Consider the following 25977-nt stretch of genomic DNA (forward strand, 5'->3'; position numbering starts at 1 on the left):
CAACGCCATTATTCCCAACAACGATATACTGATAATAGTCTTTATCTGAAAAAAAAAAAACAAAAACAAAAACAAAAACAAACCAAACTAATTGGCTAGGTCTTCCAGTTTAAAATCTATACTCTCATTTTAAAAGTGGACACGAATCATTCACAAAATCTGACATATAAAAACAAATAATACAGATCAACAAAATGTTTGCACATAAGCAGGCAATAAGGAAAGTAAACAAAACATTACATTTCAATTCTCATCACTTTATGGGTCAATTCTTACAAAAAAAGAGTCCAAATTAAAATAGCATCAGATTTACCGTACACAATTTTTATCACGAAATAATTTTCATGCTAAACAGAACCTTTGCTTTTTTGCTGACCACCGTATTACAGGTGCATGAAAAAATGGCCTTTACTCACTTTTAATACAAGAGCATGAGGTGTAGGTATTGTTAACGCCTGGTTTTGATGGCAAGTTACTTATTCATTCGTACAGGTAATGCCTGCCTCCACTTAGACGAGAAATCATTCTTTTCTACCGTTAAATGGAGGTTAATTACGCCCTTAAAACATATAATAGTCTTTTTAACGCAAATGATCTGATACGTCAGTCATATTAATCGTCCCCCGTGCAGGTCCGGGTGTTAAAAGAATAGGCCTGCAGCAGCGCTAAGCTTGTCGTAAAAGGCGACTAAATAGTGCTCAGAAACCTAGCCGGGGGCTAGGCGCTCTGCCCACAGAGCAACTGGGATGTGTGCCCCAGGTGGTGGAATGGGGTACCCCTGGCGTGTTGCATGCTGGGGTTGTCAGGCTATAATACGGAAAACCTGACCGCAAACCATAGTGGTGCACCGTGTTGGGAAAGATGCCACGTTCCTCGCACGTTAAAGAACCCTGCTGTGGTATTCGATAGGAGTAGGAACCTTTGCGCTCCGCCACAGGAGGCTAAATTGCCCGACCTTACCCATCCCCCTTTTTCCAGTGGCAATCATAATTTGTCGACCCTATTGTCCTTGTGACCCATCCTTTTTTTATCTTTTCATGTTCATTTTATCATCCATTTCATGTTCATTGTCTGAATATAGCTGAAATATTGCTGCTCGGACGTTAAACCCCAACAAACAAACAAACAACCATATTAATCGTTTCCATTCAGTACATATAAAAGGAGTTATTGATTTATGTAGATCCTTGGCATTTTCCTCGTCTTTAAATACCACAATTAGAATATACATTTATTTACCTATCAGAAATAATTTTGTTTCGTTATTCAAGCATAACATCTTCCTTGTAACATTTTGTATTCATCGTAGAGAAATTAAGTTTCCTACGTTGCTTACCAGAAAAATTCATGGTAGATACTTTACTGCTTACGTTTCTAAAACGGTAAGAATTTACTTAATAAACAAAAGATTATATATATATATATATATAACGTCTAAGAATGTGACGACTCTATTTGCTACACTGCTCCATCGGATCAAATTGATACTGGGAAGATATATAAACGTATGGAAAGGTCTGAAAAATTCCCAACGATGTCAGAACTGTCAAATTTGCGATGCAAATTTTTGGTCGTTCCTTCCGCGGGACTAGAACTCGTACTGCTGTGACATCTATGGCAACACCGCCTGCACAAAGTCCAGCGCCCTAGACCACTCGGCCAGATATATTTTATATTATATTATATATATATATATATATATATATATATATATATATATATATATATATATATATATATATACATATATATATATAATATTATATTATTCTTTATCATTTGAGTTCAGAATATTGTCCCAATCAGTATTAGCTAACATCTGCCTATACATATTGAAATTGCCCTGGTTTTAAAGCCAAGCTTTACGATTTACTTCTTTTTAACTGGATTTTATATATACTAAAATGCTACGTTCACAAACAGTACTTCGTTTTCATTCAATGAAATGTTCGGGTCACCACAAAAATATCCACTCAAAATACAGCATTGCTTTACATTTATACTCTATGATATTACGCGGCTTTGTGAGATCTTCATTAATGAGGATATCGATGTAGTGCGCACCATCCTTCAGGTCTTACCTAGCATTAAGTATTTTCTGTTTGGTAGTTTTGTCTTTTAATTATTTGTCTTAGGTTTTGTGTTTTTAGTTCGGTTCTTTTCGACACGGTGTGATTTGATCATTTCTCCCTCATTTAGATCTGGAACAACTGTCTTGGCATTTATTTTTACTATCTCGGTGACATTTTCGTCTGCTGTCTCTGTAGCACCGTGAGGTAAAAATTGTTTTAATGTTAGCACAGCTTTGAAAAGTTTTTACATATCAAATGAGATGAATTAAAATGCGGATTTTATAATCGAATAAGTTGAACATGCACATCCCATAAACCAACGCCATTATTCCCAACAACGATATACTGATGATAGTCTTTATCTGAAAAAAAACCCCAAAAACAAAAACAAACCAAACTAATTGGCTAGGTCTTTCAGTTTAAAATCTATACTCTCATTTTAAAAGTGGACACGAATTATTCACAAAATCTGACATATAAAAACAAATAATACAGATCAGCAAAATGTTTGCACATAGGCAGGCAATAAGGAAAGTAAACAAAACATTACATTTCAATTATCATCACTTTATGGGTCAATTCTTACAAAAAAAGAGTCCAAATTAAATTAGCATCAGATTTACCGTACACAATTTTTATCACGAAATAATTTTCATGCTAAACAGAACCTTTGCTTTTTTGCTGACCACCGTATTACAGGTGCATGAAAAAATGGCCTTTACTCACTTTTAATACAAGAGCATGAGGTGTAGGTATTGTTAACGCCTGGTTTCGATGGCAAGTTACTTATTCATTCGTACAGGTTATGCCTGCCTCCACTTAGACGAGAAATCATTCACATCTTTTCTACCGTTAATTGGAGGTTAATTACGCCCTTAAAACATATAATAGTCTTTTTAACGCAAATGATCTGATACGTCAGTCATATTAATCGTCCCCCGTGCAGGTCCGGGTGTTAAAAGAATAGGCCTGCAGCAGCGCTAAGCTTGTCGTAAAAGGCGACTAAATAGTGCTCAGAAACCTAGCCGGGGGCTAGGCGCTCTGCCCACAGAGCAACTGGGATGTGTGCCCCAGGTGGTGGAATGGGGTACCCCTGGCGTGTTGCATGCTGGGGTTGTCAGGCTATAATACGGAAAACCTGACCGCAAACCATAGTGGTGCACCGTGTTGGGAAAGATGCCACGTTCCTCGCACGTTAAAGAACCCTGCCGTGGTATTCGATAGGAGTAGGAACCTTTGCGCTCCGCCACAGGAGGCTAAATTGCCCGACCTTACCCATCCCCCTTTTTCCAGTGGCAATCATAATTTGTCGACCCTATTGTCCTTGTGACCCATCCTTTTTTTATCTTTTCATGTTCATTTTATCATCCATTTCATGTTCATTGTCTGAATATAGCTGAAATATTGCTGCTCGGACGTTAAACCCCAACAAACAAACAAACAACCATATTAATCGTTTCCATTCAGTACATATAAAAGGAGTTATTGATTTATGTAGATCCTTGGCATTTTCCGTCGTCTTTAAATACCACAATTAGAATATACATTTATTTACCTATCAGAAATAATTTTGTTTCGTTATTCAAGCATAACATCTTCCTTGTACCATTTTGTATTCATCGTAGAGAAATTAAGTTTCCTACGTTGCTTAACAGGAAAATTCATGGTAGAAACTTTACTGCTTACGTTTCTAAAACGGTAAGAATTTACTTAGTAAACAAAAGATTACATACATATATATAACGTCGTCTCAGAATGTGACGACTCTATTTGCTACACTGCTCCATCGGATCAAATTGATACTGGGAAGATATATAAACGTATAGAAAGGTCTGAGAAATTCCCAACGATGTTAGAACTGTCAAATTTGCGATGCAAATTTTTGGTCGTTCCCTCCGCGGGACTAGAACTCGTACTGCTGTGACATCTATGGCAACACCGCCTGCACAAAGTCCAGCGCCCTAGACCACTCGGCCAGCTAGGCTATATATATTTTATATTATATATATATATATATATATATATATATATATATATATATATATATATATTATATACGAATTTTAATTAGCCATGTGGTCACATTAACGTGTTACGTCACTGGTTCTCAATTCATAAATCGAGTGGTTGAAATGCGTGGGGCTTCTGTATTTGTGGCATGAGATCCACAAATGAGGGTGAAAATGTTGAATGTTTTGGCTTGCCAGCGAATGTAAACTTAAAGTTGTAACAATTTAAACCATTTCGAGAAGAAAATGATAAACACTATCGGAAACTATTACAAGTATGAAGACTAGACTATCCACGACACACACCTCTTCTGTTCGAAGATAGACATATTTCATTATGTTCTGTCATATAAGATTGAACTTTTTACATAAAGTAAATTAAATTCATTTTCTAAGATTTAAACTGTTCCTATTACGATTTTCAATGAAATATTGATTTCACCTCTTTTTTTACGGAACTTTACTCCTGACTCCCCAGTACTAGGGAGTGTAATATAAAGTCCCTACAAGTACAGTGGATAAAATGTACATGTTTATTTTTATTGATTTTGATTTTATTTGATAACCCTTTAGGGGTTCGCGCTGAAGCTCCTCGTGTTCAAAAGTTGTTTTGCTTAAATCAAATATGTTATCTGACCTATTAAAAATATTGTTTTTATTGTTATCTGTTAGAAAAAGCATAGTTTTACCGCTGTATTATTATTGTGTCATTGTGTAAGGTGATAATGTTATAAGTGGCTCTGTGTGGAACAAGTCTAAACCAGACGCCGAAAAATAAGAAAAAAAAAACTGTCTGAACAAACACTTTTTAAAGTCCTTTATACTTATTCAAATGGATTTTGATATTTGGTAGTCGAACATAGTTTAACGTTAAAAGGGATTTTAATTTAGACATGTTCTCTTTATACCAACTTGCTTTTTATGAGGTTGTATAACATAGCTTTTTGTAGTTTAGTTGTGCTTGTAAAACAAAATACCTGTGATGTAAAAGGTTTAAAATTCACTAAAGTAAAGTAACATTTATGCATTTAAAGAGGCTTATAGACAACTTTTACTACTTTTAATCATTGAATCTTAAGTTCTGATTACAATCTTCAAGATTTATTAATCCTTCATGCTTTAACAAATATACTTATATTAATAAATTTGTTTCTAAAAGCTGTTATGTTTGTCAACGACAGAAAACGAGTAGCTGTTTCAGTTAACAAGGATGATGCCATTTTTTTATTTGATCATATAGGTATTTAAAACATGTTATACGATAGTAACAGGAGTTTTGATGTCGAAACAGAAATATCACAGTGAACCTCATAAGGCGAGATGTAATTACTGTCAAAACGTTCAATACTGATGGTATTTCATTGATCGGAGACGTCATAGTCGAGTCGACGTCGCCTTGTCCATAGACATTGCCAATATGTTTTATTATTGGTCTTTTGAGCAAACTTCATTTGATGTGTACTTGCTGATAAGGTTAAGGCTAGTTTCCACCGGATACGTTTCTGCAGCTTTTCCAACGGGTAGGTTAATATGAATCAAGACATTGGATAGGCTCAATTTATGAACCATTTCTTGTCATTGATTCATCCCTGGTTACTATTTTGAGATGAAAAACATTTTCGAAGTTATCACTACCATCAATACTTCTTCACTCATACATAGAATATAAAAACTAACGGAATAGAACGATTATTAAAATGTACAATTTTATACCAGGTAGCACTCGATCTCTGTATTGATTGAATTTTCATGGAAAAATGAGTCACCAGTCCATTAGTGTAGTATTAGTCGTACTTCTTACTTACGTCCGTGTTGACAGACCGTATAAAAACATCAAGACGGTATGAAAATGGAATAGAATATCTTCTTGAGGATAAAAAAATACAAATGGATGCTAAAATGTTAAAAAGGATTTTGAAATAATCGGAGATGCAATCAAAAGATTTTATCAAAAATTAATTAGTCTGAAGTTAACACATTAAAAAACCGTAATCTAGATTTATTGAAATCTGATAGAAATACGCAGGCAGTGCGTTAAGGTGCATTATACAGTTACATTAAGACGCACTGTTTCGCTCACCAAATAGACCCGGCCTAATTTTGTAAAACTTAATATTAAAGGTTAAAGTTTGGTGGATATATTGTTTAAATGTAGTAAAGCATTTATACATAGACAGATGTAATATATGTAATGGTAAACAGGTGTAATTTAAATGAAGAATTGTATCCGGAACGTGTCAGTCCCCTGCCGTATTAGGTTCTCTCCTCAGCATCAGATGGCTGATTTTCAAAATACCTTATTTCGCACAAACTTTTGGAGCTAAAATTGCGCGAGAATAAATCGAAAAGGTCTTATTATTTTTCCCTTTTCTTACCTACTTCATGCGTGTTTTCATCCTGTGGTAGTGTCTTAATGGCTGATATTTTTATAAAACGTAGTATTTGGCTGTTAGTTTTGTAAAGGCATCCCTGATTTGTACTAAAACTCAATAATATTATTTCAGTATGTTACCATGGCTACTGGATGTTATAACAATAATCACTAAATTACTTATAAATGACTTGAACCTCCACACACCAAGGATTTAAAAAAAGTATGGACTTTTTATGATAAAACTCTTGAAAGTTCTGTGCGGACTGCCTCCAAACAGCTTTATTTCAACAAAATGAGACCAAATTTTCAGAAAAATCAAAATCGCACCATAGACACCTTTAACCAAAGATTTTGCCAAAATATCACAGCAATTTAATAGTTATGTGTACTCTCACTTGAAAAGGAATTGGGCAATATGGGAAACACTTTTTTGTTTTGTTTTTTTGTTTTGGTTTACTTCATTGTGCTATGCTATGTTTTAATTTAAGATATCATTTGGATATATTTTTGTCATGATGCCATTGATGTGGGGATAAACACACGTCTGCCCACGAAATCTTATTCAAAATGGTATAAATGATGTCTTAAATGCAGAAATGACATTTGTTTCTAATTATAGGCAGTTATTATATGAAATGCATGGCAATTTCATCAATGAATGGAGATAACTCACTTTCCTTCCATCACTTTATTGTATCTTTGACCAACAAACTGTTAGTTTGTCTTCATTAGACCATAAACTATGTGCCTAAATTGTCAAATGCATGTGTTTTATCCTGAGCATGATTCACTACTTTTCAATATGCCTTAATTTTACAGATCCAAGAACTTAAGCTCTTCCATTTTACTCTTAACTAGTAATTCTGTATTGCACTATGTCGAGAAAATATTTTCCATCTGACATAATGTTAACTTAAAAATAAAAATTAAATTACACACCTCGGAAGCATTGTTTCGTTATCGCAGTTTCATTAACACTTTAATTTATACAAACAACATCAAATTAAGAAAATGTAAAACACAATTTGCTTATGTTGCAGTAATGATCATACTATTTTATTTTGGATGTCTTTTTGTATTTATCTTTTACTGTTTTAGACGATTTTTAGGTTTCATGGACACTTCAAATCTTAGCAATACTTCACAGTGGTAAAAATCACTCATAGGCGGATCAAAGAAAGTTTCCATCCTATGGTCAAGTTACTCATACATGTGTAAGAAGGACTTAAAAATGAAAATTGCCTCTTTTTCTCCTATAGGGAAGCCCAAACAACATCTTATTTCTTAAGATCACTAGTTGGCTGGGCTTCAGAATGCAGTATCAGAGTGTGGTTCTTGTCTTAAATGCAGGAGTTTCACGTTTAACTGACTGATATTGTCGCTCGTGGTCAACCTCGATCGATTTCAGTAACATGTAACGTCGGCCTCGTACTTTAAACTAAAATTAATCACAGCTATTAATCAACTCACGAACGGGTATTGTATATACAACCTGCAAAGGGTAGTTAAGCAAAAGAAAAGCAAAACAACAACAATAAACTTAATACATATGAAGACAAATATTAGAGATACATTGCGTTTTCTATTCGTTTGTGAAAGTAAATTTGAAATTTTATGTAAGGTAGAATCTTTTCATCATATTATTTACTAAAAAGGACCAAAACCTAAAGCAAAAACATGCCTGGGATGATCAGATATTTTGATACATTCATTATAGGTATAAAGCGTCTAGTCGAAAGTTTATTATTTCGTACGCTAAATTTTGATGTACGCCAATAGTTTCAGTCAAAAAAGCTGAAGGTGAAGGGGTGTGATAAAAGGTATGCAATATGGGTCTTGGGGCGTGATAAACGGTATGCGATATATGCATAGGTGTGTGATATAGACTACAATGAGGCTATGTATAAGCACTATTCATGTATTTGACATGCAAATAAACGTGTCTTACCGGCTACACTGAGGCTAGACATAACCACTTATTATTATATACTTGGTATGCACATACAACGTGTTTCACCGGCTGAATGAGGCTAGGTATTATCACTGTGTATCATCTTTCTAGTTTTCAAATAAACTGTATTATCGGCTACAATAAGGCTAGGTATTGTTGCCGTGTTTCTCTAGTTTGCACACAAAACGTCTCTTACCGGCTAAAATGAGGTAAGACACAGACACTGTTTATCACCAATGCACATAAAACGCTTCTCATTGATTTCAATGAAGCTAGACATAAGTACTGTTAATCATCTACTTAGTATGCACAAAGATCTCTCTTGTTTGCACACAAACGTGTCTCATCAGCCACAACGAGGCTAGAAATAAGCATGTTGTTTCATCTGTCTTGTTTGGTCAGCAAAAAACTCTGTGTATATTTTTTTTTGTTTGGACATAAACGTGTCTCATCTGACCTCGGCGAAGTTTAGAAGATGATGAGCGGGAAGCATCTGTATCGGAAACAAATTACAAAGAAGGCTTTTGCTTATTACTTATTTTCATGATAATTTTTCTGCAAAAAACATTGAGAAAATGACTTATTCTGTAAATTGGTATTTAAATTTCACAAATTAAATACTGTTATAAATATTAAACATGAAACCATGTACAAGGGCCTTTTTTCGCCTTACCTTTCCCTTCAGTACATCAGAGTCAGGATGCTCTTTACTGTAACGTTCACTGTGAAAAAAAAATAGTAATTTTTAAGGTAAAAATTCAACGATAATTCTTTCTGTTTAAAAAAAAGATAATATTCAGATATGGTCTTTTATAAAACCATTTTTTTGTAACAGAATAAATATTTATTAAACAACTGATTGTTAAAATATCACAAAGAATCCAAGCTATCGAATGTATTCCTGTATATTCCACTGACTAAGAAGGAAAGTATTCAGCTGTAGTATAAAATAAAAAATACACATTACGTACGCTCCAAAAATTCTTCAAACTCTGTAAAAAAGCCTAAATTTTCTTTTTCTTTTCTTTTTTTAACAAAATAAGAAGCATATTCAATATATTCGAGTAAACAATGCTTATCGCCCTTTGGGCTTTAAGCATTTTTTTACTACACAAGAGTGATTTCATTTTCAAATGAACTGGAAAAATCGTAACTCACCAATGTAGAATTTATACAATCCTTAAAATAATGCTGATAATTATGCAAAACAGGTGTTAACAAATTGTGGTGTGCCAACATATCCATGTGACATCGCTTCATCAACTGACGCATGTAGGGACTGGACAGTATCCCAAACCATGACGATCAGTTGACAACCGATAAAATACTCATCATTTAACTGATGCTTTTGGATAATATCTTTGATATATTTCAGATAACGAACATCATTTTCTTTCATAAATATCAAACGACCGATAAAAGAATTAAATGACATTTTTCTTAAGATGGTGACTTTATCGCTGGTTAAAAGCAGGGCTCGCCCTTGCCGGCTCACCTAATATGATACATGATAAACTAACTTTCAAAAACAAAATGCCATTCATTCCTATGATATCACGGTAATATCCTTAGTTAAGCAGACAGTAAGAATAATGGAAAAAATAAAATGGTACAGACATTTCCGATGACTTGTACCAGGTATTTTATCGTGTTTAACGCATTTATTACAGTTAATTTCTTACCGTACATTGCAATACAATATGCATAAATAATTTTCAACAGATTTAACAAACTTATATTTTTTGTGAGTAAGCTTAAGAAGGAAAAAAAACCAAACAAACAAACAAATAAATTTCAGAGCTAAATGAATTTGGTAAAATGATGAACTACGCAAATAAATTAAATCAACGTTTTCAACAGTGACCACAAACAACATACTGGAACCGGAGGTCTGCAGCAAAACAAATAATGCCTTAATAAGCAGTCTGTACTTTTCCGAGCAATGTAAAAAATGGTTGCTATAAGTTTTTTCATACGGTATTTTATTTGCTTAGCATACTATAAGGTATTCGTCAATCTCATTATAAATGCTATCACTTTCATTAAGTATCATTACTAATAATTCATTTCGTTGTATTCGAGGACTTGCTGCATCACGACTTTATACAAATAATCAAGACAATATTTCGACAATGATCACGTTTATAGCACAAGTTTGACTACGACAAAATGAAAATTTATCCATTCAGTTCCTCTGTTTTTTTTCGTCTTTTCATCTACTTTAGACTGTTTAAATATAGACAGGTTTACCGAATTAGTACATAGGTAACACAGATTATGCAACATTCTTTTTTAAAGTCATGGTTGCTCCGGAATTTCCCATCTACCAATGTAATTTTCTTACCACTTAATGTTAAAAGAAAAAAAAACAATCGATTTTATCAAAAATTGTTAAAGCGTAAAAATTCTATTTTTATTGAATTTCGCGTCTGTAAAATGTTTTAGATAAAGTTCAATTCTAGAAAATACAAAAACAAATTTAATTTACATGTACTTCTTTTTTAAATATGACGATTTTTTTTTTCAGGCTGTCATAAGATGTTTATGAAGCTGTTTATATTTACCCTCTCTGTTTACAATGTGTTGTGCTGTGACCCACGATGTTCCTGTAGTACGTATTCCTTTTCATGTAACGGTAAACGATGGAGATTTGAAGCTATTCCACCAGGAATTCCATCAACCATAAAATACATGTAAGTATGTATAGCAGTTGAAATCTTTATACTGTTGTTGATTCCAAACGTTTGAATAAATTATTATTGATAAATTGAAAATATACAGTAACAAAAATGTTATTTTAATAATCTTAAAAAAACAGGGCATAAATATCTCCTTAATAATGTTGAGTAATAATGAATATACTCACCGTAGATGTACACACCTTTACCTTATTTAATTAAATAAGTGTTTCAAATGGTTCATCGTTTGTATAAATATCTTTATACGGGTTAACAGGATATTCCTAACCAAAACAAAACTGTGTATTATATCTTGTAATCTTGTTTTCAAATGCAAATTCTCTTCATGGAGAGAAATACACAACACGATGTTGCACGCTACGTCGAACAAAGAATACCCACCCTCAACCATTTCAGTCAAACTGTGAAATGAAGCCACAGTACAATTCGTCATGCAGAAGTATTATATAATTATACCTTAGCATTCCCTGCAGTAGAAGCTGATAAATAGGTTACAACAATTGCCATTATGCAGCAACTAAGAAAACTTCTAAGTCGATCGGAAAACAGAAAGTAGATGAGCAACAAACCTAAAAAGGGAGACATCGTACAAGTCATCATGAGAAAGCAATAAACTAAATATCTTTTCCTTGAGTACGTAAATTCCAAACAATTCCAAAAAATGCAGCACCTAAAAAACTACTAAGTCGAAACTGAAAAGGGCAGACTCGGTACAAGTCATCGTGAGAAAGAAATATATCAATATAGCCCCCGTTCTAATTATTACATAAATCATTGGAGAAATGGACACAATGCCAAGAGAGCGTGCGCAAAATCTTTTTTTGAAACATTAGAAAAAGCAAATCGTGCACTAAGACCATGACATTTCATTTCAATTCTAAACATCAAAATATAAAGATTCAGATTTATAAACAAAACCTTAGTAGTGATAATCTGGTCTTAAAGGCATAAAAGTATGACGAATTAATTTTTCTCTTCTGTTTAGTGTTGATCTGTTGTGTGTGTTTTTTTCAATTAATATGTACGATGAATGGACTTCCGATAACACAATATTTTGCCATATCATACGCGTAATGTTAATACTTAATGGTTTTGCGTTCTAGAAAAAAAATGTTTTATGTAGCGCTTTTGTCTGCGCCTGAATTGAACTTTGAAGCTTCAAATTAAGAAGGCATATATTTATTTATAAACCTATTTTCAGTTCCTGATATAATTTTTCGTTGGGTAGTTTCGATTTGATCCAGTCGCCCACTTTGCCCTTCAAAGAATGATTGCATTCGTACCTTTACTTCTACATTTTATAAAGCTTCAAGCAATTAATGATTTTGTCTCCTGTTTCGTAAAAGAGCGTTTTACTTGAATCAAACTTGTATAAAATTTTTTGATCATTAAGTCTAAGAGTATGTTCCGCTGAAAACAGAATCAATAGAGATTGGTCAAATATACAAATCATGTGTTACCGTTTCCTCCTAAACTACATGATTACACTGCAGGAGTGACTATATATTTATTTATAACCAGTTAAACGTCACTAATGTTTCTCGTGCTTAACTACAGACAGACAGACAGACAGACAGACAGGCAGACCCCCGAGCAATGTGTTAAATGTTTTCTGAGTACAATACCTGAAACATGATAAGCAAATACATTCAGAATTCATTATTGATAAACTTATCATTACTTTTAGTTAAATCAACAATTCTTACAATAAATGCGAAGTTTTAATACATATAAATGAAAAAAATAAAAAATGAAACTTTTTCATTAGAATTTATGATAACGAATAATAGTAAATTAATGTGGGAAATTTTAAATAAATGCATTTTTATAGGTAATAAACCTCCCGACATCGGTTGCGTGGATATTCATACCAATAAACCTCAGATGGTTCACGGTTCAAGGTCAGGCCATGCTTATGTAACCTGACAACATATAAGGCATTGTCACGATCCATCAAATCCACCAACCGGGACACGCCTGCTTCTCTCAAGATTTTCAAGAGGCGGATAACACAATTTTGATACAAACGTAACGCAGGATGCAGCTGACTGAAACGTCGTTCACATGAAATATATACGCTAAAATTTACATTTAGTATTCGAAAAGACAAAAAGATTTACTGTAGATAACAATTAGCACGACAGGACCGCTTGGCACAAATATTATATAAGACCTGTCAGAACAAATACTGAAACTACATGTAGGATATTAAGCACAGATATTTACACATTAACGTGAAGAATGCACATGTGCATTCATGTTCCGCCTTAGATGTGCATCAAAGAACAACAGACAACAGTTTTGAAAAAATACGAGTATTTCAAAGTTTTGAAAAAATACGAGTATTTCAAGTGTCTACATGTTTTTGGCCTATGTGGAACTGTACACTAAATACGTAAGAAATGTTAGATAATTTACTTTATATGCAAGAAATTTAAGCAACAAGATTTTATACATCTTTTATACTTGTAAGGACATGTATTCGATATTGCAAAGTTATGTGCACATTGTAAATGTATATGTATTGAGAAGTTTTTTTTCCCGGATAGAGAAAGCAGTCTTGAAAAAAAAACTTTGTTATATGTAAATGTGGTTAATTATGGCAATAGATAAATACCCAAACCCTGGATATTTTACAGGCAAACAAAGCAAATGGCTTTTTAATTTTCCTACTTTCAAAATTGAAAACTGGAGCGAGTAAAAAGCTTTATTCGCGCTTGATGTTATAAAAGTGTTTCAAACTTTGCCGGGTTGCATGAGGGAATAAAATATGTTTCAACATTTATTACAAATACAATAATATTTAGACAGCGTCCTACAGGTTTCTTATGCGAGCTTATTTGAAGCCTTTCGTTTTTTTTCTACAATCAACCAATAAGTAAATCATAATACGGAGGTTTATACGGATATTAGAGCAAACAAATGTTGAAACTATTACATTCAAATATCACATCCATAGAAAAATGACCACGTAAAGGAAACTGACGCGGTTCAAAGTAAGTGTATTAACGTACATGTATGCATGTCAATAGCAGTAGCAATATCAAAATTGACATCTGATCAAAGATAATTTCAAACTTTATTTCATTCTTTGGCATAAAGTTGAGATAAAAGCTGTTTAATTAGTATATCTACCCAATTGCTACAGTGTAAATTAGGGTTTCAGTGAATATTACGCGGGAGGCCAAATGCTTAATCATGTGACAGCTAGGTCACATGATACATGTACAGGTAAAGTTGGATGGTCAATTTTGAAGCGATTTTAAGTTTTTTTGTTAAATGCATGTTGAGATCCAGCGTTAACCAAGAAATCCCTTTTCTTGTAGAAAGAATAAATATATACACACTTTCAGTTTCAATCTTTGTTTGGTTAAAGCTGGGTGTCATTATAAAATAAGTGGCAGAAGGGTGAACAAATGCTATTTTATTGACAGATTAGCCTTCCAGGCGGTTTTTGCGCATTCGTTTCGAAATTGTTACTTTTCAAATTACGAACTTAATGCATAAAATTTAAAATTTACAATATGAATAACATTATTATTTAGTCTTCTTCCGAATCGATGATAAGTTTATCAACACTTATTACAGTATACAGAACAAGGCCTTATGAAATCGTTTGTTTTAAAAAAAAAACACCTATTTATATCGCAAATGCATCCTTTCTCAAGTTGAATGCTGGTTTTTGGTGAACTTTAACGGTTGAAGATAAATTAAAACGTTACACAGAAAGAATTGAAATTAATTGAAAAAAGGGTGATAACTCTTTTATTTTGTGCAAATTTTGTTGCTTTTTTAGGGAACGGTAAAATCTTTTTATGAGCCAAATCATTGTACTACTGGACGTATATATGATATAAACATTAGTTTGGAAACAATAGTTCCGTGGAATAAAATTTAATATGTGCCGCCTAAATCATAGGAATTTTCTGGTTTCTATTAGTACATCTCTGAAATGTATCATTTTTTTCCTTGATATTTTTAAGGATATACAGCTGCTAAAAAATGCTGTGATACACTCAGAATTACTCGGAACACCCTGGCGATCTGACCTGTTCTATATTTTGTTGATATTTTAAGTATTTTCTTATATCTTCATTCTATAGTTTCAATCTTGACCAGTAAATTACGCACTCCAACCAAAATCATAAGGTTTATGCTTCCATATTTTTTTTCATGTCGACTGTATTCTTCAATTGTTTAAAAATGTAGAAGTGTCTTTAACCAACTTGTTATTTTGTCTTATTTTCATTCGTTGACTAAGATATGTTTCATATATAAAGGATAAGCAACTTGATTTATATATTATATTATATTATATAAATTAAATGCACAATTACAAATATGACCATGCTTATATTGTACACTGTTCAGCCATCGTATTTCTTACCGTTACAATCGAACTTCAAAAAAAGGCAGAACAGGTTAGATCTTACAACTTCCAAACACGTGTGACGGGTATCATATATAAAATATATTCCTGAACTTTTATGTAAATGTGAAAGGAATTATCCCCTGACAGATCGCTTATCATTCATTGAATGCCATATAATTATAGGACTGATAGTGATTTTATATTCACACGTTTGGGTCAGTTTATTCCAGTATGTAGTTATTTTACCTAATAATCCATTTTAGGGAGTCCATTTATCTATATTTCTAGGTATATGGATAGTCAGCTCCTTCGGAACCTGAGTTCATTGGATTGTACTAAATATCCAAACCTTCAATCGTTGTAAGTATTTTCTCTAATAAACATTCCTTGGATTTAATACTTGCATTTAAATGATTTTTTTATATTGGTACTTAAACGATTGTCCTGTTGAGTGTTTCTAAAGATATGTCACTGCATTTGTAAGCTAAGATGTTTAGTTTTTTTGTATCTATCAGAAATCACTTCTGACAGAGCAAATATTCCATTATTGTATCATACCAGTTCAGAAAGTGAAGATCAAATGTGATAAAAAAGTTTTTACATTCATACAATTAATAATTTTATATGAATTTTTTCTTTTCAATACACATAAGTTAGCTGACTAAATACACAAAAATAATGCAAACGGCTAAATGTTCATGACAAAATAATAAAACAGTCCTCATAAACGGTTAAGATATAAATTTATTACTTGAGCTTCACGTGCTATAGAACTATTAATTTTCCGAGAAAGAGTCGATTTGAATTCTGAATCAGTATTTGGAAAAATTTATAGATTTCTTAAATGAAAATTTTGTTGGAAAAAAAAACTTAAGTATTCTATCTATAAAAAAGATAAGGTAATATCTATGATGATACGAACAATTTGCAGTTATTCCTACCTTAATTTTTTCAGGTATGTTCAGAACAACTTATTGAGCTATCTTGACGACAGCGACTTAAATGGTTGTACAGCACTAAGACATTTGTAATTCTATATTGTAACTTTAGAATTAGTAACATATAAACATATTGTTGTTTGCATATATTCCACAATTGCGTAATAACTGATAAAACATTTAATAATTTGAAATAATCTTATAAAAAGGGTTTTTGATAATTTAAAGAACAGTAGTAATTTTTTTGCGATAATGATAAATGATAAAACGAGCATTAAACATAGGAACAGAAGAAGTGTTTTCCGTCGATACTCTTTATGGGATGATAAAAATAATGTAACGGTAATTGGTATACTTAATTGTATTCCCTAAGATAATTGAAATGCAAATAAAAGTATTATGTGTGTATTTGGAAATAACATATAGGGCCCATAAATATACTTTTTTGGCTTTATTTTAATTGTACACTTTCTCACTCTATAGAATATTTGGTTCTCAAATTGTTTGGGTATATAAAATGCAATGTTTTATCGTCTTGTCGTGTCTTAAATTTCAGGACTTATTGAGCATAGTTTCAAAGCAAATCCTTCCGTTTAATGTAGATAAAAAATAGTATTTCTGTACTTTACTGGTTGTTGAATGACAATGCGACATAAGTATTAAACTTTGTTGGTAAATGAGCATAGCAAACCCGAAGGTTTGGTTAAAAATGTAATTTAAACTGCAAACATTCAAATCAATTTCTTGTGTTCTGTTTTATCCTCTTTTGGGCTCTCTACAAAGGACGATGACTGTGATTTACCGTCTATGTACTGGATTCCTAAACTCGACAAGAATCTATACAAACAAGGTTACATAGTTTGATCTGCAAAATGTACCACCAAACTTCTTTCAAAAGTTTTAACTTCTATACTCACAGCTGTCAAAGAGGGTTTGCAGTCCTGCCATAACACTTGTTACTCCCGTAGTGGAACTAATTCAATGTGGATCCGGAAGAATTCGAAAGATCTTTTGGAGACAATCAGTTCAAGACTATTATCAGGATATAATAGCATTTTTCTATATACGTCTATTCCACACACTCAGTTAAAATCCCGACTTAAAAACATTATACATCGTTATTTTTATCAAAATAGGATGATACACCTGGATACAAATATATAGTTCTTGGTAGAGATTCCTCATACCTTGTAAGAAATAATTCCAAATCATCTTCCAAATATACAGAAGGAGATAAACAAAATGCTGGAATTTTTAATCTACAACATATTTGTACAGTGTGTTGGACGCGTTTTTCAACAAATGGTCGGTATTCCAATGGGAACAAATTGTGCTCCTCTACTTGCCGACCTATTCATTCACTCTTATGAGGCTGACTTTATAGCTGATCTGATCCGAAAGAAAGAATTTCGATTAGCTAGAACTTTGACCTTAGATTCCGCTATATAGATTTTGGGGATTTGATACATCGCATCTACCCCAAAGAACTTAAGATAAAGGATACTATAGACACTATGAAGTCAGCCTCATATCTTGACCTACACTTAGACATCGATGGTAAAAGAAAAGTATTAACCAAATTTTACGACAAACGTCATTCAAAATTGTCAACTCTCATTTCATCTGTGACAACATCCCTTCAGCACCTGCGTATGGAGTGTTCATATCACAACTCATACGTTATGCAGAGCTTACCGAGACTATGCAGACGTTTTGTATCGCGCTAGAATTCTAACAAATAGGCTTCTGGAGCAGAGTTATGTTGCTTCGAGATTAAAGTCATCAGCACAAAAGTTTTATGGCCGTCATCATGGACTCGTGGATCGTTACGGTGTATCCATCTGCGCCTTGAAAACTGATTTGTTCAACGTGTCATAGTTTTCCTTTCCTCTTACGTCTACCACGGACATGACTTTTCATGAGCAACTCGGCGGGTGTTTCTAGAAAAGCAGAGGACGCTTACCCTACCGGTGCACCTGGTCCATGCTCTCAGTTTTTAGTGGAATCCGAGTTGCCCATTTGCTTTTGTTACTTTGCATGTATGATTTTAGTTACTCTATGTTCTTTGTTGTGTATTTCTGTTTTCCATGTCTGGTCTTTGTCCCTGAATTACATTCGTCAATCTTGGAGTATCATAAACTTATTCCAGAAGTTAATATGTTAGAATTCTAGTCTCCGTAGTTTCGAGAAGCTCTGGCATAACGTATGAGTTATAATATGAAAACTCCATACGCAGGGGCTGATGGGATGTTACCACACAAAAGTTGACAATACGGAATGAAAAGTCACCACATCTGTCGTAAAGTTTGGTCAATAGTTTTCCTTTACTGTCGATTTATATGTGTAGGTCAAGATATGAGGCTGACCTCACAGAGTCTGTATTATCCGTTATCTCAAGTTCTTTTTTAGTAGATGCGATGTATCAATACCCCGAATTTTGGAATGTTTAACGATAATACGTCATCTATACGGCGGAAACTGAGATCAAAGGATCTAGCTAAACGAAATTCTTTCTTTCGGATCAAATCAGCTATAAAGTCAGCCTCGTAAGAGTGAATGAATAGGTAAAAAATGTAGAGAAGCACAATGTGTTCCCATTGGAATGCCGACCGTTTGTTGAAAAACGCGTCCACCAAACTGGACAAAAATTTTGTCGATAAAGAATTCTACCATTTTGTAAACTTCTTCTGTATATTTGGAAGATGATTTGGAATTGTTTTTTTACAAAGTATTAGAAATCTCTACTAAGATCTATATATTTGTATCTAAGTCTACCATTTGACAAATCATAGGTTTTAATGCTATTATATTCTGATAATAGTCTTGAACTGATTGTCTCCTAAAGATCTTTCGAATTTTTAGGGGATCCACATTGAATTAATACCACTACAGGAGTAATAAGTGTTGTGGTAGGACTGCAGACCCTCTTTGCCAGCTGTGAGTAAAGAAGTTAAAAGTTTTGAAAGAGGTTTGTTGGACATTTTCCAGCTATGTAACGTTGTTTGTATGGATTCTTGTCGAGTATGGGAATCCAGTACATAGATGGTAAATCATGATCATCGTCCTTGGTAGAAAGACCAAAAGAGGATAGCACAGATTAATGGTTTTCCACAATCTCTTCTTTGGAGAGTATAGTAGCAGTACAGGTCTTATCACTGCTATTATTTTCTACGCCTACATCTAATAATAAACATTGGATGTAAAACGTTTTTCCAGACAAAAACAATGTTGTTTTGGGCCTTGTCTGCTGGTACGACAACATATTTGTCATGTATAGTAGACAATGTTTTTGCTACATCGGGGTCTTTGAAAACCGATATAGCATTGTCACTCATTGACCTACTTAAAACTTTCATTTGTTTTAAAAGCTCATGGCTTTTAACCATTCTGAAAGATAATCAATGTCTTCATGTTCTTGTTTTTTTTCCATTTTCTTGCGTAGTCCTCCAGGGTAAATAAAAGAGGAATGGAAAACTATGAAACGTTGAACAATCAGTTTTAATGGATACACCGTAACAATCCGCGATTTTATGATGACGACCAGAAAACATTTGTAGTGATGCATTAAGTCCTGTAGCAACATAACCCTGTTCTAAAAACATAATTGTAAGAAGTCTAGTGTGATACAAAAAATCTGAGTAGTTACGGCAAGCAGCTCTGGATAACCTATGAGTTGTGATATGAAAACGCCATATACAGTTGCGGAAGGGTTAATGCCTAAGTTGAGAACATAGAATGAAAAGTTATCGTGTTTGTCGTATAGTTCTGTCTATAGTTTTCCTTTACCATCGATCTCTAAGTGTAGGTCAAGATATAAGGCTAATGCTATACATTTTAATTATAACCGTTCCGACTTTTAGGAATCGGTCTAATACAGAGTTCTAAATAAGATTTATTAGATATTTTATAAAATGTATAAAAGTACATGTAGTTGCAGAGTAATGTTAAACGTTATGTATGCAATTTACATGTCTTTAACTTAGAGAATTTAACAAATAAATCTCCATTTAATCATTGTTTACCGTGGTATGGCTATTTAGGGTGCATTATTTAACCTAAGCGATAATCTTCTATATAGTATTGCAGGTCTAGTAATTTCTTTATATCGTCATAACCGCGGTTTTCAATGCTGCAAACTCTATGCAAGGAATATTCAATGCTAAGTTAACATTTGTCGCACACTATATCGTAGTAATACAAGTGTGCATCTTGTGCTAAGTACATAATAATATTTCTATAATAAAATCAATAAATTATCACACATGTATATTTGATCTGTAATCTGACCTTCATGTATAAGGAAGAATTTTGCTTGAACTGGCCGGGTCACATCAGAAAGTGTTCGATAAACTTTAGTGGGTTAGCTATTGTATCATACTTAACACTACACATATTGTCGAAATTTTCAAAAAATATAAATAAATGTCAAGTTTATTTAAAAAAAAAAAATCACGGAAACTCCATTTTTTGATTATGTTTATCGGCTATTTATGTCGCATAGTTTAACCCGAACGATTCTAAGAGGACTACTTTCTTCATATTTGTGAATAGACACAGCACAGCGTTTGAGTTGCACGAAATGTCGTTCATGTGTTTATCACTTTTATATCATTGCTGTGGTCCAGAGAGATTTGAAGAATGTCATATTAGAATGATTGTAATTTCTTTTTTTAGACTTACCACATATTTTGTGTTACAGATATCTACGTAACAATAGTATAGCCTACATCGGAAACGACACATTTAGTGCAGCTACCTCCATTCAAACTTTGTATGTATTAAGAGCTAGACCTTCTACATTAACTTCGAGATTTTTGCTATTATTGTGGTCGACTAATATATATATGATATTCCAGTTTCCAATTAAAAAGAAAATTAATGTGACATTTGTTGTTGGGGTGTTATCAAAATTTCTCTCCGTTTCGTTAAAAAAATGTGTGGTTAGCTTTTTATAATGTTATTTCTTCTTGTTTGTGCTAGTTTAATTCGGGATTAATATATTGACTACTACAGTAGATATATAATGTATATTACACAAGTAATAAGTGTACCGTATTACCTATTGCTGAGACAAATTATTATAAAACATAAATAGATCATTATTATGGAATCCTTATATTTATCTGAACATTTCAAAATAAATAACGACGTCTATCCTCATGTGCGGTAGTGGTGCATGGTTAGGAATAACTTTCTATCCAATTGACACAAGAATCAAATGCGCCAAGTAGGAGTTTGATTTAAACAAAAATTGTAAAAAGTATATAATTTAATTAGCAAAGCTTTTGATTCTAATAAAAGTAAAACATAAACATATTTATATATATATATTTTGAAAGACACTGGTATATTGTCAAGTTCATGAAGTTGTAGTAACGTCTTTTCAGGGGTATACAAGGGGTTGGTTTTAAAAGGAATATAATAAATATACGTAAGTTTTTTTCAGGGAAATTTAATAGCATGACAAAATATGTGGTTTCCGGAAATTTACATGAATAATTGAAATAGAAACAATATATTTTTTTATTAATATGTTCATGTTGAAGATTTTCCTTGTGCATGGTACAATTTCTACGTTTTTCGTGACCATATCCAGCTTTTTCACACTTTCAAATTATTTATCCATAATCATATTTCATATTTCACAACATTTTTATAGTTTTATCTTGGTGTAAATTAATTCAGTTTATTTAAAATAAATCATCTCTCTATCTCTTTCCTTATGCAATATTCAAAGCAAGAATTATAACAGACAATAAGCAATGATGTTAATATTTGTATTATAAATATTTGGATGATAACATGATTACTGACCTCAGCTTTGTAAGCGCAATCTCACCATCTCTTCAAGCTCTGTAAGTATTGATGAATTATGATAATAACACTTAAAATGAGCACAAAATCAAATAAGGCGTTCAAGAGTTCAGCTTCTTAAACATAAAGTTACCCGCTTATTGTATAAAAGATTCCCTTACGAAAATAAAGTACTCTATGAGGAATATCTATCTCACGGTACTTTAACATGGCCAATAGTCATAGTAAGATCAGGATCTAGAAATAAAATATTTCTATTTTACGCCATTTAAGTCTCAGCCAAAATCAGTTTGCTTAAATAGTTAAGTTGTTCATGGCGTCATAGTTTTACTCGATTCATCGCTTTATGAAAAAACATTTTTTTCGGGCTGAGAAAGTGAAAGAAAACGTATTAATAGATGGGAAGGGAAACCGAAAAAATATATTTAGATAACTAGGTAATAATTGCGGAAACAAAATGAAAATAAATAAATAAAATAAACTCATACATTTGCATGTATAGTAATTTGTTTTGCAGATATTTGGATACAAACATGATTACCGATCTGAAGTTTGTTAACGAAGTCACATCACCCCTCCAAACTCTGTGAGTATTCATGAATTTTGTTAGTGCAAAAAGAGCGCAAAAGTAAATGAATGAAATAAAAGTACAAATGAAAATATTTTTAATTACCTGCCAACGATGTGAATGAATCTCTTTAATAAAATAATTTAAGTGTCAAAATCTTATATAATGCCATAAACATCGGAATATAGTAAGAGTAAGATTAACATCTGGAATAAATATGACTGATAGATTTATATAAAGAACACCTAACTGATATTCTTTTATATTTCGAAATGATACACTTTTTTTCTTGTAATATTGAAAAAAAGGAACAAGTGTATATACCATTTCCTCGCCAATCTGACCCTGGAAAATATTTTTGTTTATATAATGATGCAAATCATGACGGAAAAATTTGTTCCGTCTTATAGTTATGATCTTCCTTAAATTGATCTCTGTGATATGATAGGTAATATAGCTTGTCAAATCATTTCAAAAATAAACTTATCCATTGATACTGCAACTCTGTATAAGGCCACACTCAGTCAGATGGTTAAATGAAGGAAATATACAATTTGTGTACTTTACAGGGGTAAAATCATTTAAAAAATACAACTTATCCATTGATACTGCAACTCTGAATAAAGCCATACTCAATCAGATGGTTACATGAAGGAAATATACAATTTGTGTACTGTTACGGGGTAACTTTTTATAATATTTCTTGATATTTTTCCTTATGTTTTAATTCGTTTAGATCCGTAACAAGCAACTTTATTGAGTCTCTTGATGCAGCAGACTTCCTTCGTATTTCTACTTCATTGATATATTTGTAAGTATCCCAAATCATCATTGATGGATAGGGTTTGCAAATGCCAATTTCTGAAATAACTGAAAAATATTTTAATTAGGTTTTATATTGGGAACAGATTGGCGTTTTGGCATGGTACCGAAAGAATATGAATGAAAACTCTATTTATTATAACTGTGCAAAAAGTGTGTACCATGAATTTAATGATCGCTATTACCATTGACAGCATTTACAATAAATTAATCCTAAAACATAATCACATTTAAAAGGTAAACATGGAACGAAATAAATAAATAAAAAAAAACCAACCAAACAAACAAACAAACACAAAAAAAGGGTTGTCTTACAGTAATTGCCAGGGCGAAAAGCATTGGAAGTGGAGAGGGAACCACGACTGTCAACCCAGACAAAAAAATCGTTGGTGGTAAGTATTGGAGTTTTGAAAACTTAAAAACCATAAATTAAAAAAAATCTTCGAACTCGTGTTTCTTCCGTGATTCACAAAAATTTGTATCCACGAATAAAAGTATTTTCTTAATAATTGACATTATTTTATATATCTTTGTTCAAGGAATATTAAGTCCGCATACTTATTATGTTTTTTTTTTTCAAAATATATATCTTATATTCCTTGTAGGTATCTGACGGGCAACATGATATCGAGCATTGGAAACGACACATTCAGTGTTACAACTTCTTTATTGACTCTGTATGTTTAAATGCTAAGTATTAATAGTAGGATAATGGCTATTTCCATGGCATCGTTTTTTTTTCTCAGTTTGGTTGATTATAGAAAACACGACTGTCTTTATTTATTCAAAAGAAAAAAGAAACTACTACTATCAATTTTGTTGATCGTCCTTATCTACAATTAATGACATGTCTTGAATATTTCATTTTCATTTTCAATTGATAAGACATAGTCAAACACACCACTCATTAAGATTTATATTCCTTAGCCGACGACAAAGGAAATACAAATCCAATGTGCACTCATATATCGCGATATGATTACCGCTATTACATTCTTTTGATTACCGCCATGTTCCCTTAATTACTCTTTCCCAGCTGTTAACTGAATTTCTTATATTATATTGATAGCAATTAATCATTAAATGTTCTTTTCGTAATTCATTTCGATTAGTCATATCTGAAATAATTTCTGTAAATAACTCTCGGACTATCTTACCAAGCTGTCACAAAACAAAAGATCACAAAAATTAAATTCAAGTTTAAAAAAAGCAATATATTGTTGAGAAACTGTATACAAAAAATACGATTATCAATTAAGTATCGCGAACAACCGATCATAACTATTCATACAAAGGACGCTGGAATATTTTACTCGTGTATAGCACAATTTTTGCGAACTCATTAAATCTGGGCGTTCTTCGTGACCATATTCAGGTTATTCACTATTAGTAATCGATAATAATAATAATGAAAATGATACTTATAATGAGCACAAATTCAAAGTAGATATTAAGGTGTTTAGCTTCTTAAACTTGAAGTTACCTGCTGATTGTGTTGCATCATATGTGACGAAAAGTACATCTTTTGCGGCGCGGGGCCTGTTTGTTCATACTAATTTTTGAAACAGAAAAAAGTTGGGGGTTTTGAATCCTTCAAGTTTTAAAGGAGTATTTTTGGAAATTTTAGCCGATATTACTCAAGATGATTGATATGATTTGATATAAGGTGAGGAGGACGGTTTTGTATTTGATCTGGTAATGTATCGTATTTCGAGAGTTTTGTAAACAATACAACACGTATACCTGATATTTATAAAAATATTATTATAAACGCATCTCGTATATCTGACAAACAACAGGATATCGAAGATTGGAAACAATGCATTCAATGAAACAAGTTCTCTTGAGAGGATGTATGTTCAATTACTATGTACTTATAGTCAATGCTTTAATGTTTTCACTTTGGTAGAGAACACAGAAAACTTGACTTCTTCATTCGAAAGGAATAGTGAACATCTTAATTTTTTATGTCGTCAAAATCCACAACAACTAATAGTTTTGTTTGGGGAGTAGACATTCATTATTCATATGACCGAGTTAAAAAAACAGTAAAGGTTTTTTTTTGTTTGATGCCAAAAAAAATGAAGTTCTGAAAAAAAAACCTTAAATGCCTTTCAGTTTACAGATTGGTTATACATGTATATGAACTTAATATTCCACGCCTGAAAACTTAATATCTTTTATATATACTGTGATAGTGCTTTTATTCATGGTAATCTATTTTTGTGGTTAAAAGAAAAAAGTTGGTTCGTAGATTCCAGAATTCGTAGATTTGACAACTCCATCTTAGAAATGTATTGGAAATTTTCTTTGTGAATCAAATTTCATGCTCTACGAAATCCAGGAAAACCACGAAAA

General features: G+C 32.5%; 1 protein-coding gene across 13 annotated transcripts in view; it reads left to right on the forward strand.

The window, feature by feature from the left end:
- The first annotated feature begins 1253 nt into the window (after positions 1 to 1253).
- The window catches only part of LOC148609961 (uncharacterized), a 57023-nt gene continuing 32299 nt past the window's right edge, over positions 1254 to 25977 (forward strand). For 11 of the 13 annotated variants that reach the window (XM_088541580.1, XM_088541584.1, XM_088541589.1 and 8 more), the window contains exons 1-8: positions 3655 to 3770; positions 10934 to 11099; positions 15766 to 15837; positions 16433 to 16504; positions 21115 to 21186; positions 22747 to 22815; positions 23534 to 23608; positions 24225 to 24296. In XM_088541580.1, coding sequence (XP_088397706.1) covers positions 10945 to 11099; positions 15766 to 15837; positions 16433 to 16504; positions 21115 to 21186; positions 22747 to 22815; positions 23534 to 23608; positions 24225 to 24296 — 587 coding nt within the window. In that variant the 5' untranslated portion in view covers positions 3655 to 3770; positions 10934 to 10944. Of the gene's footprint in view, positions 1383 to 3654; positions 3771 to 10933; positions 11100 to 12936; positions 13501 to 15765; positions 15838 to 16432; positions 16505 to 21114; positions 21187 to 22746; positions 22816 to 23533; positions 23609 to 24224; positions 24297 to 25977 lie in introns of those variants that run through there. The other 2 variants (XM_088541581.1, XM_088541587.1) reach the window with 2 other exon arrangements.

The sequence above is a fragment of the Perna viridis genome, chromosome 8 (assembly GCF_037379345.1).
Source record: "Perna viridis isolate PV_CMFRI_1.1 ecotype Kerala chromosome 8, ASM3737934v1, whole genome shotgun sequence".
In the NCBI taxonomy this organism is placed as follows: Eukaryota; Metazoa; Mollusca; class Bivalvia; order Mytilida; family Mytilidae; genus Perna; species Perna viridis.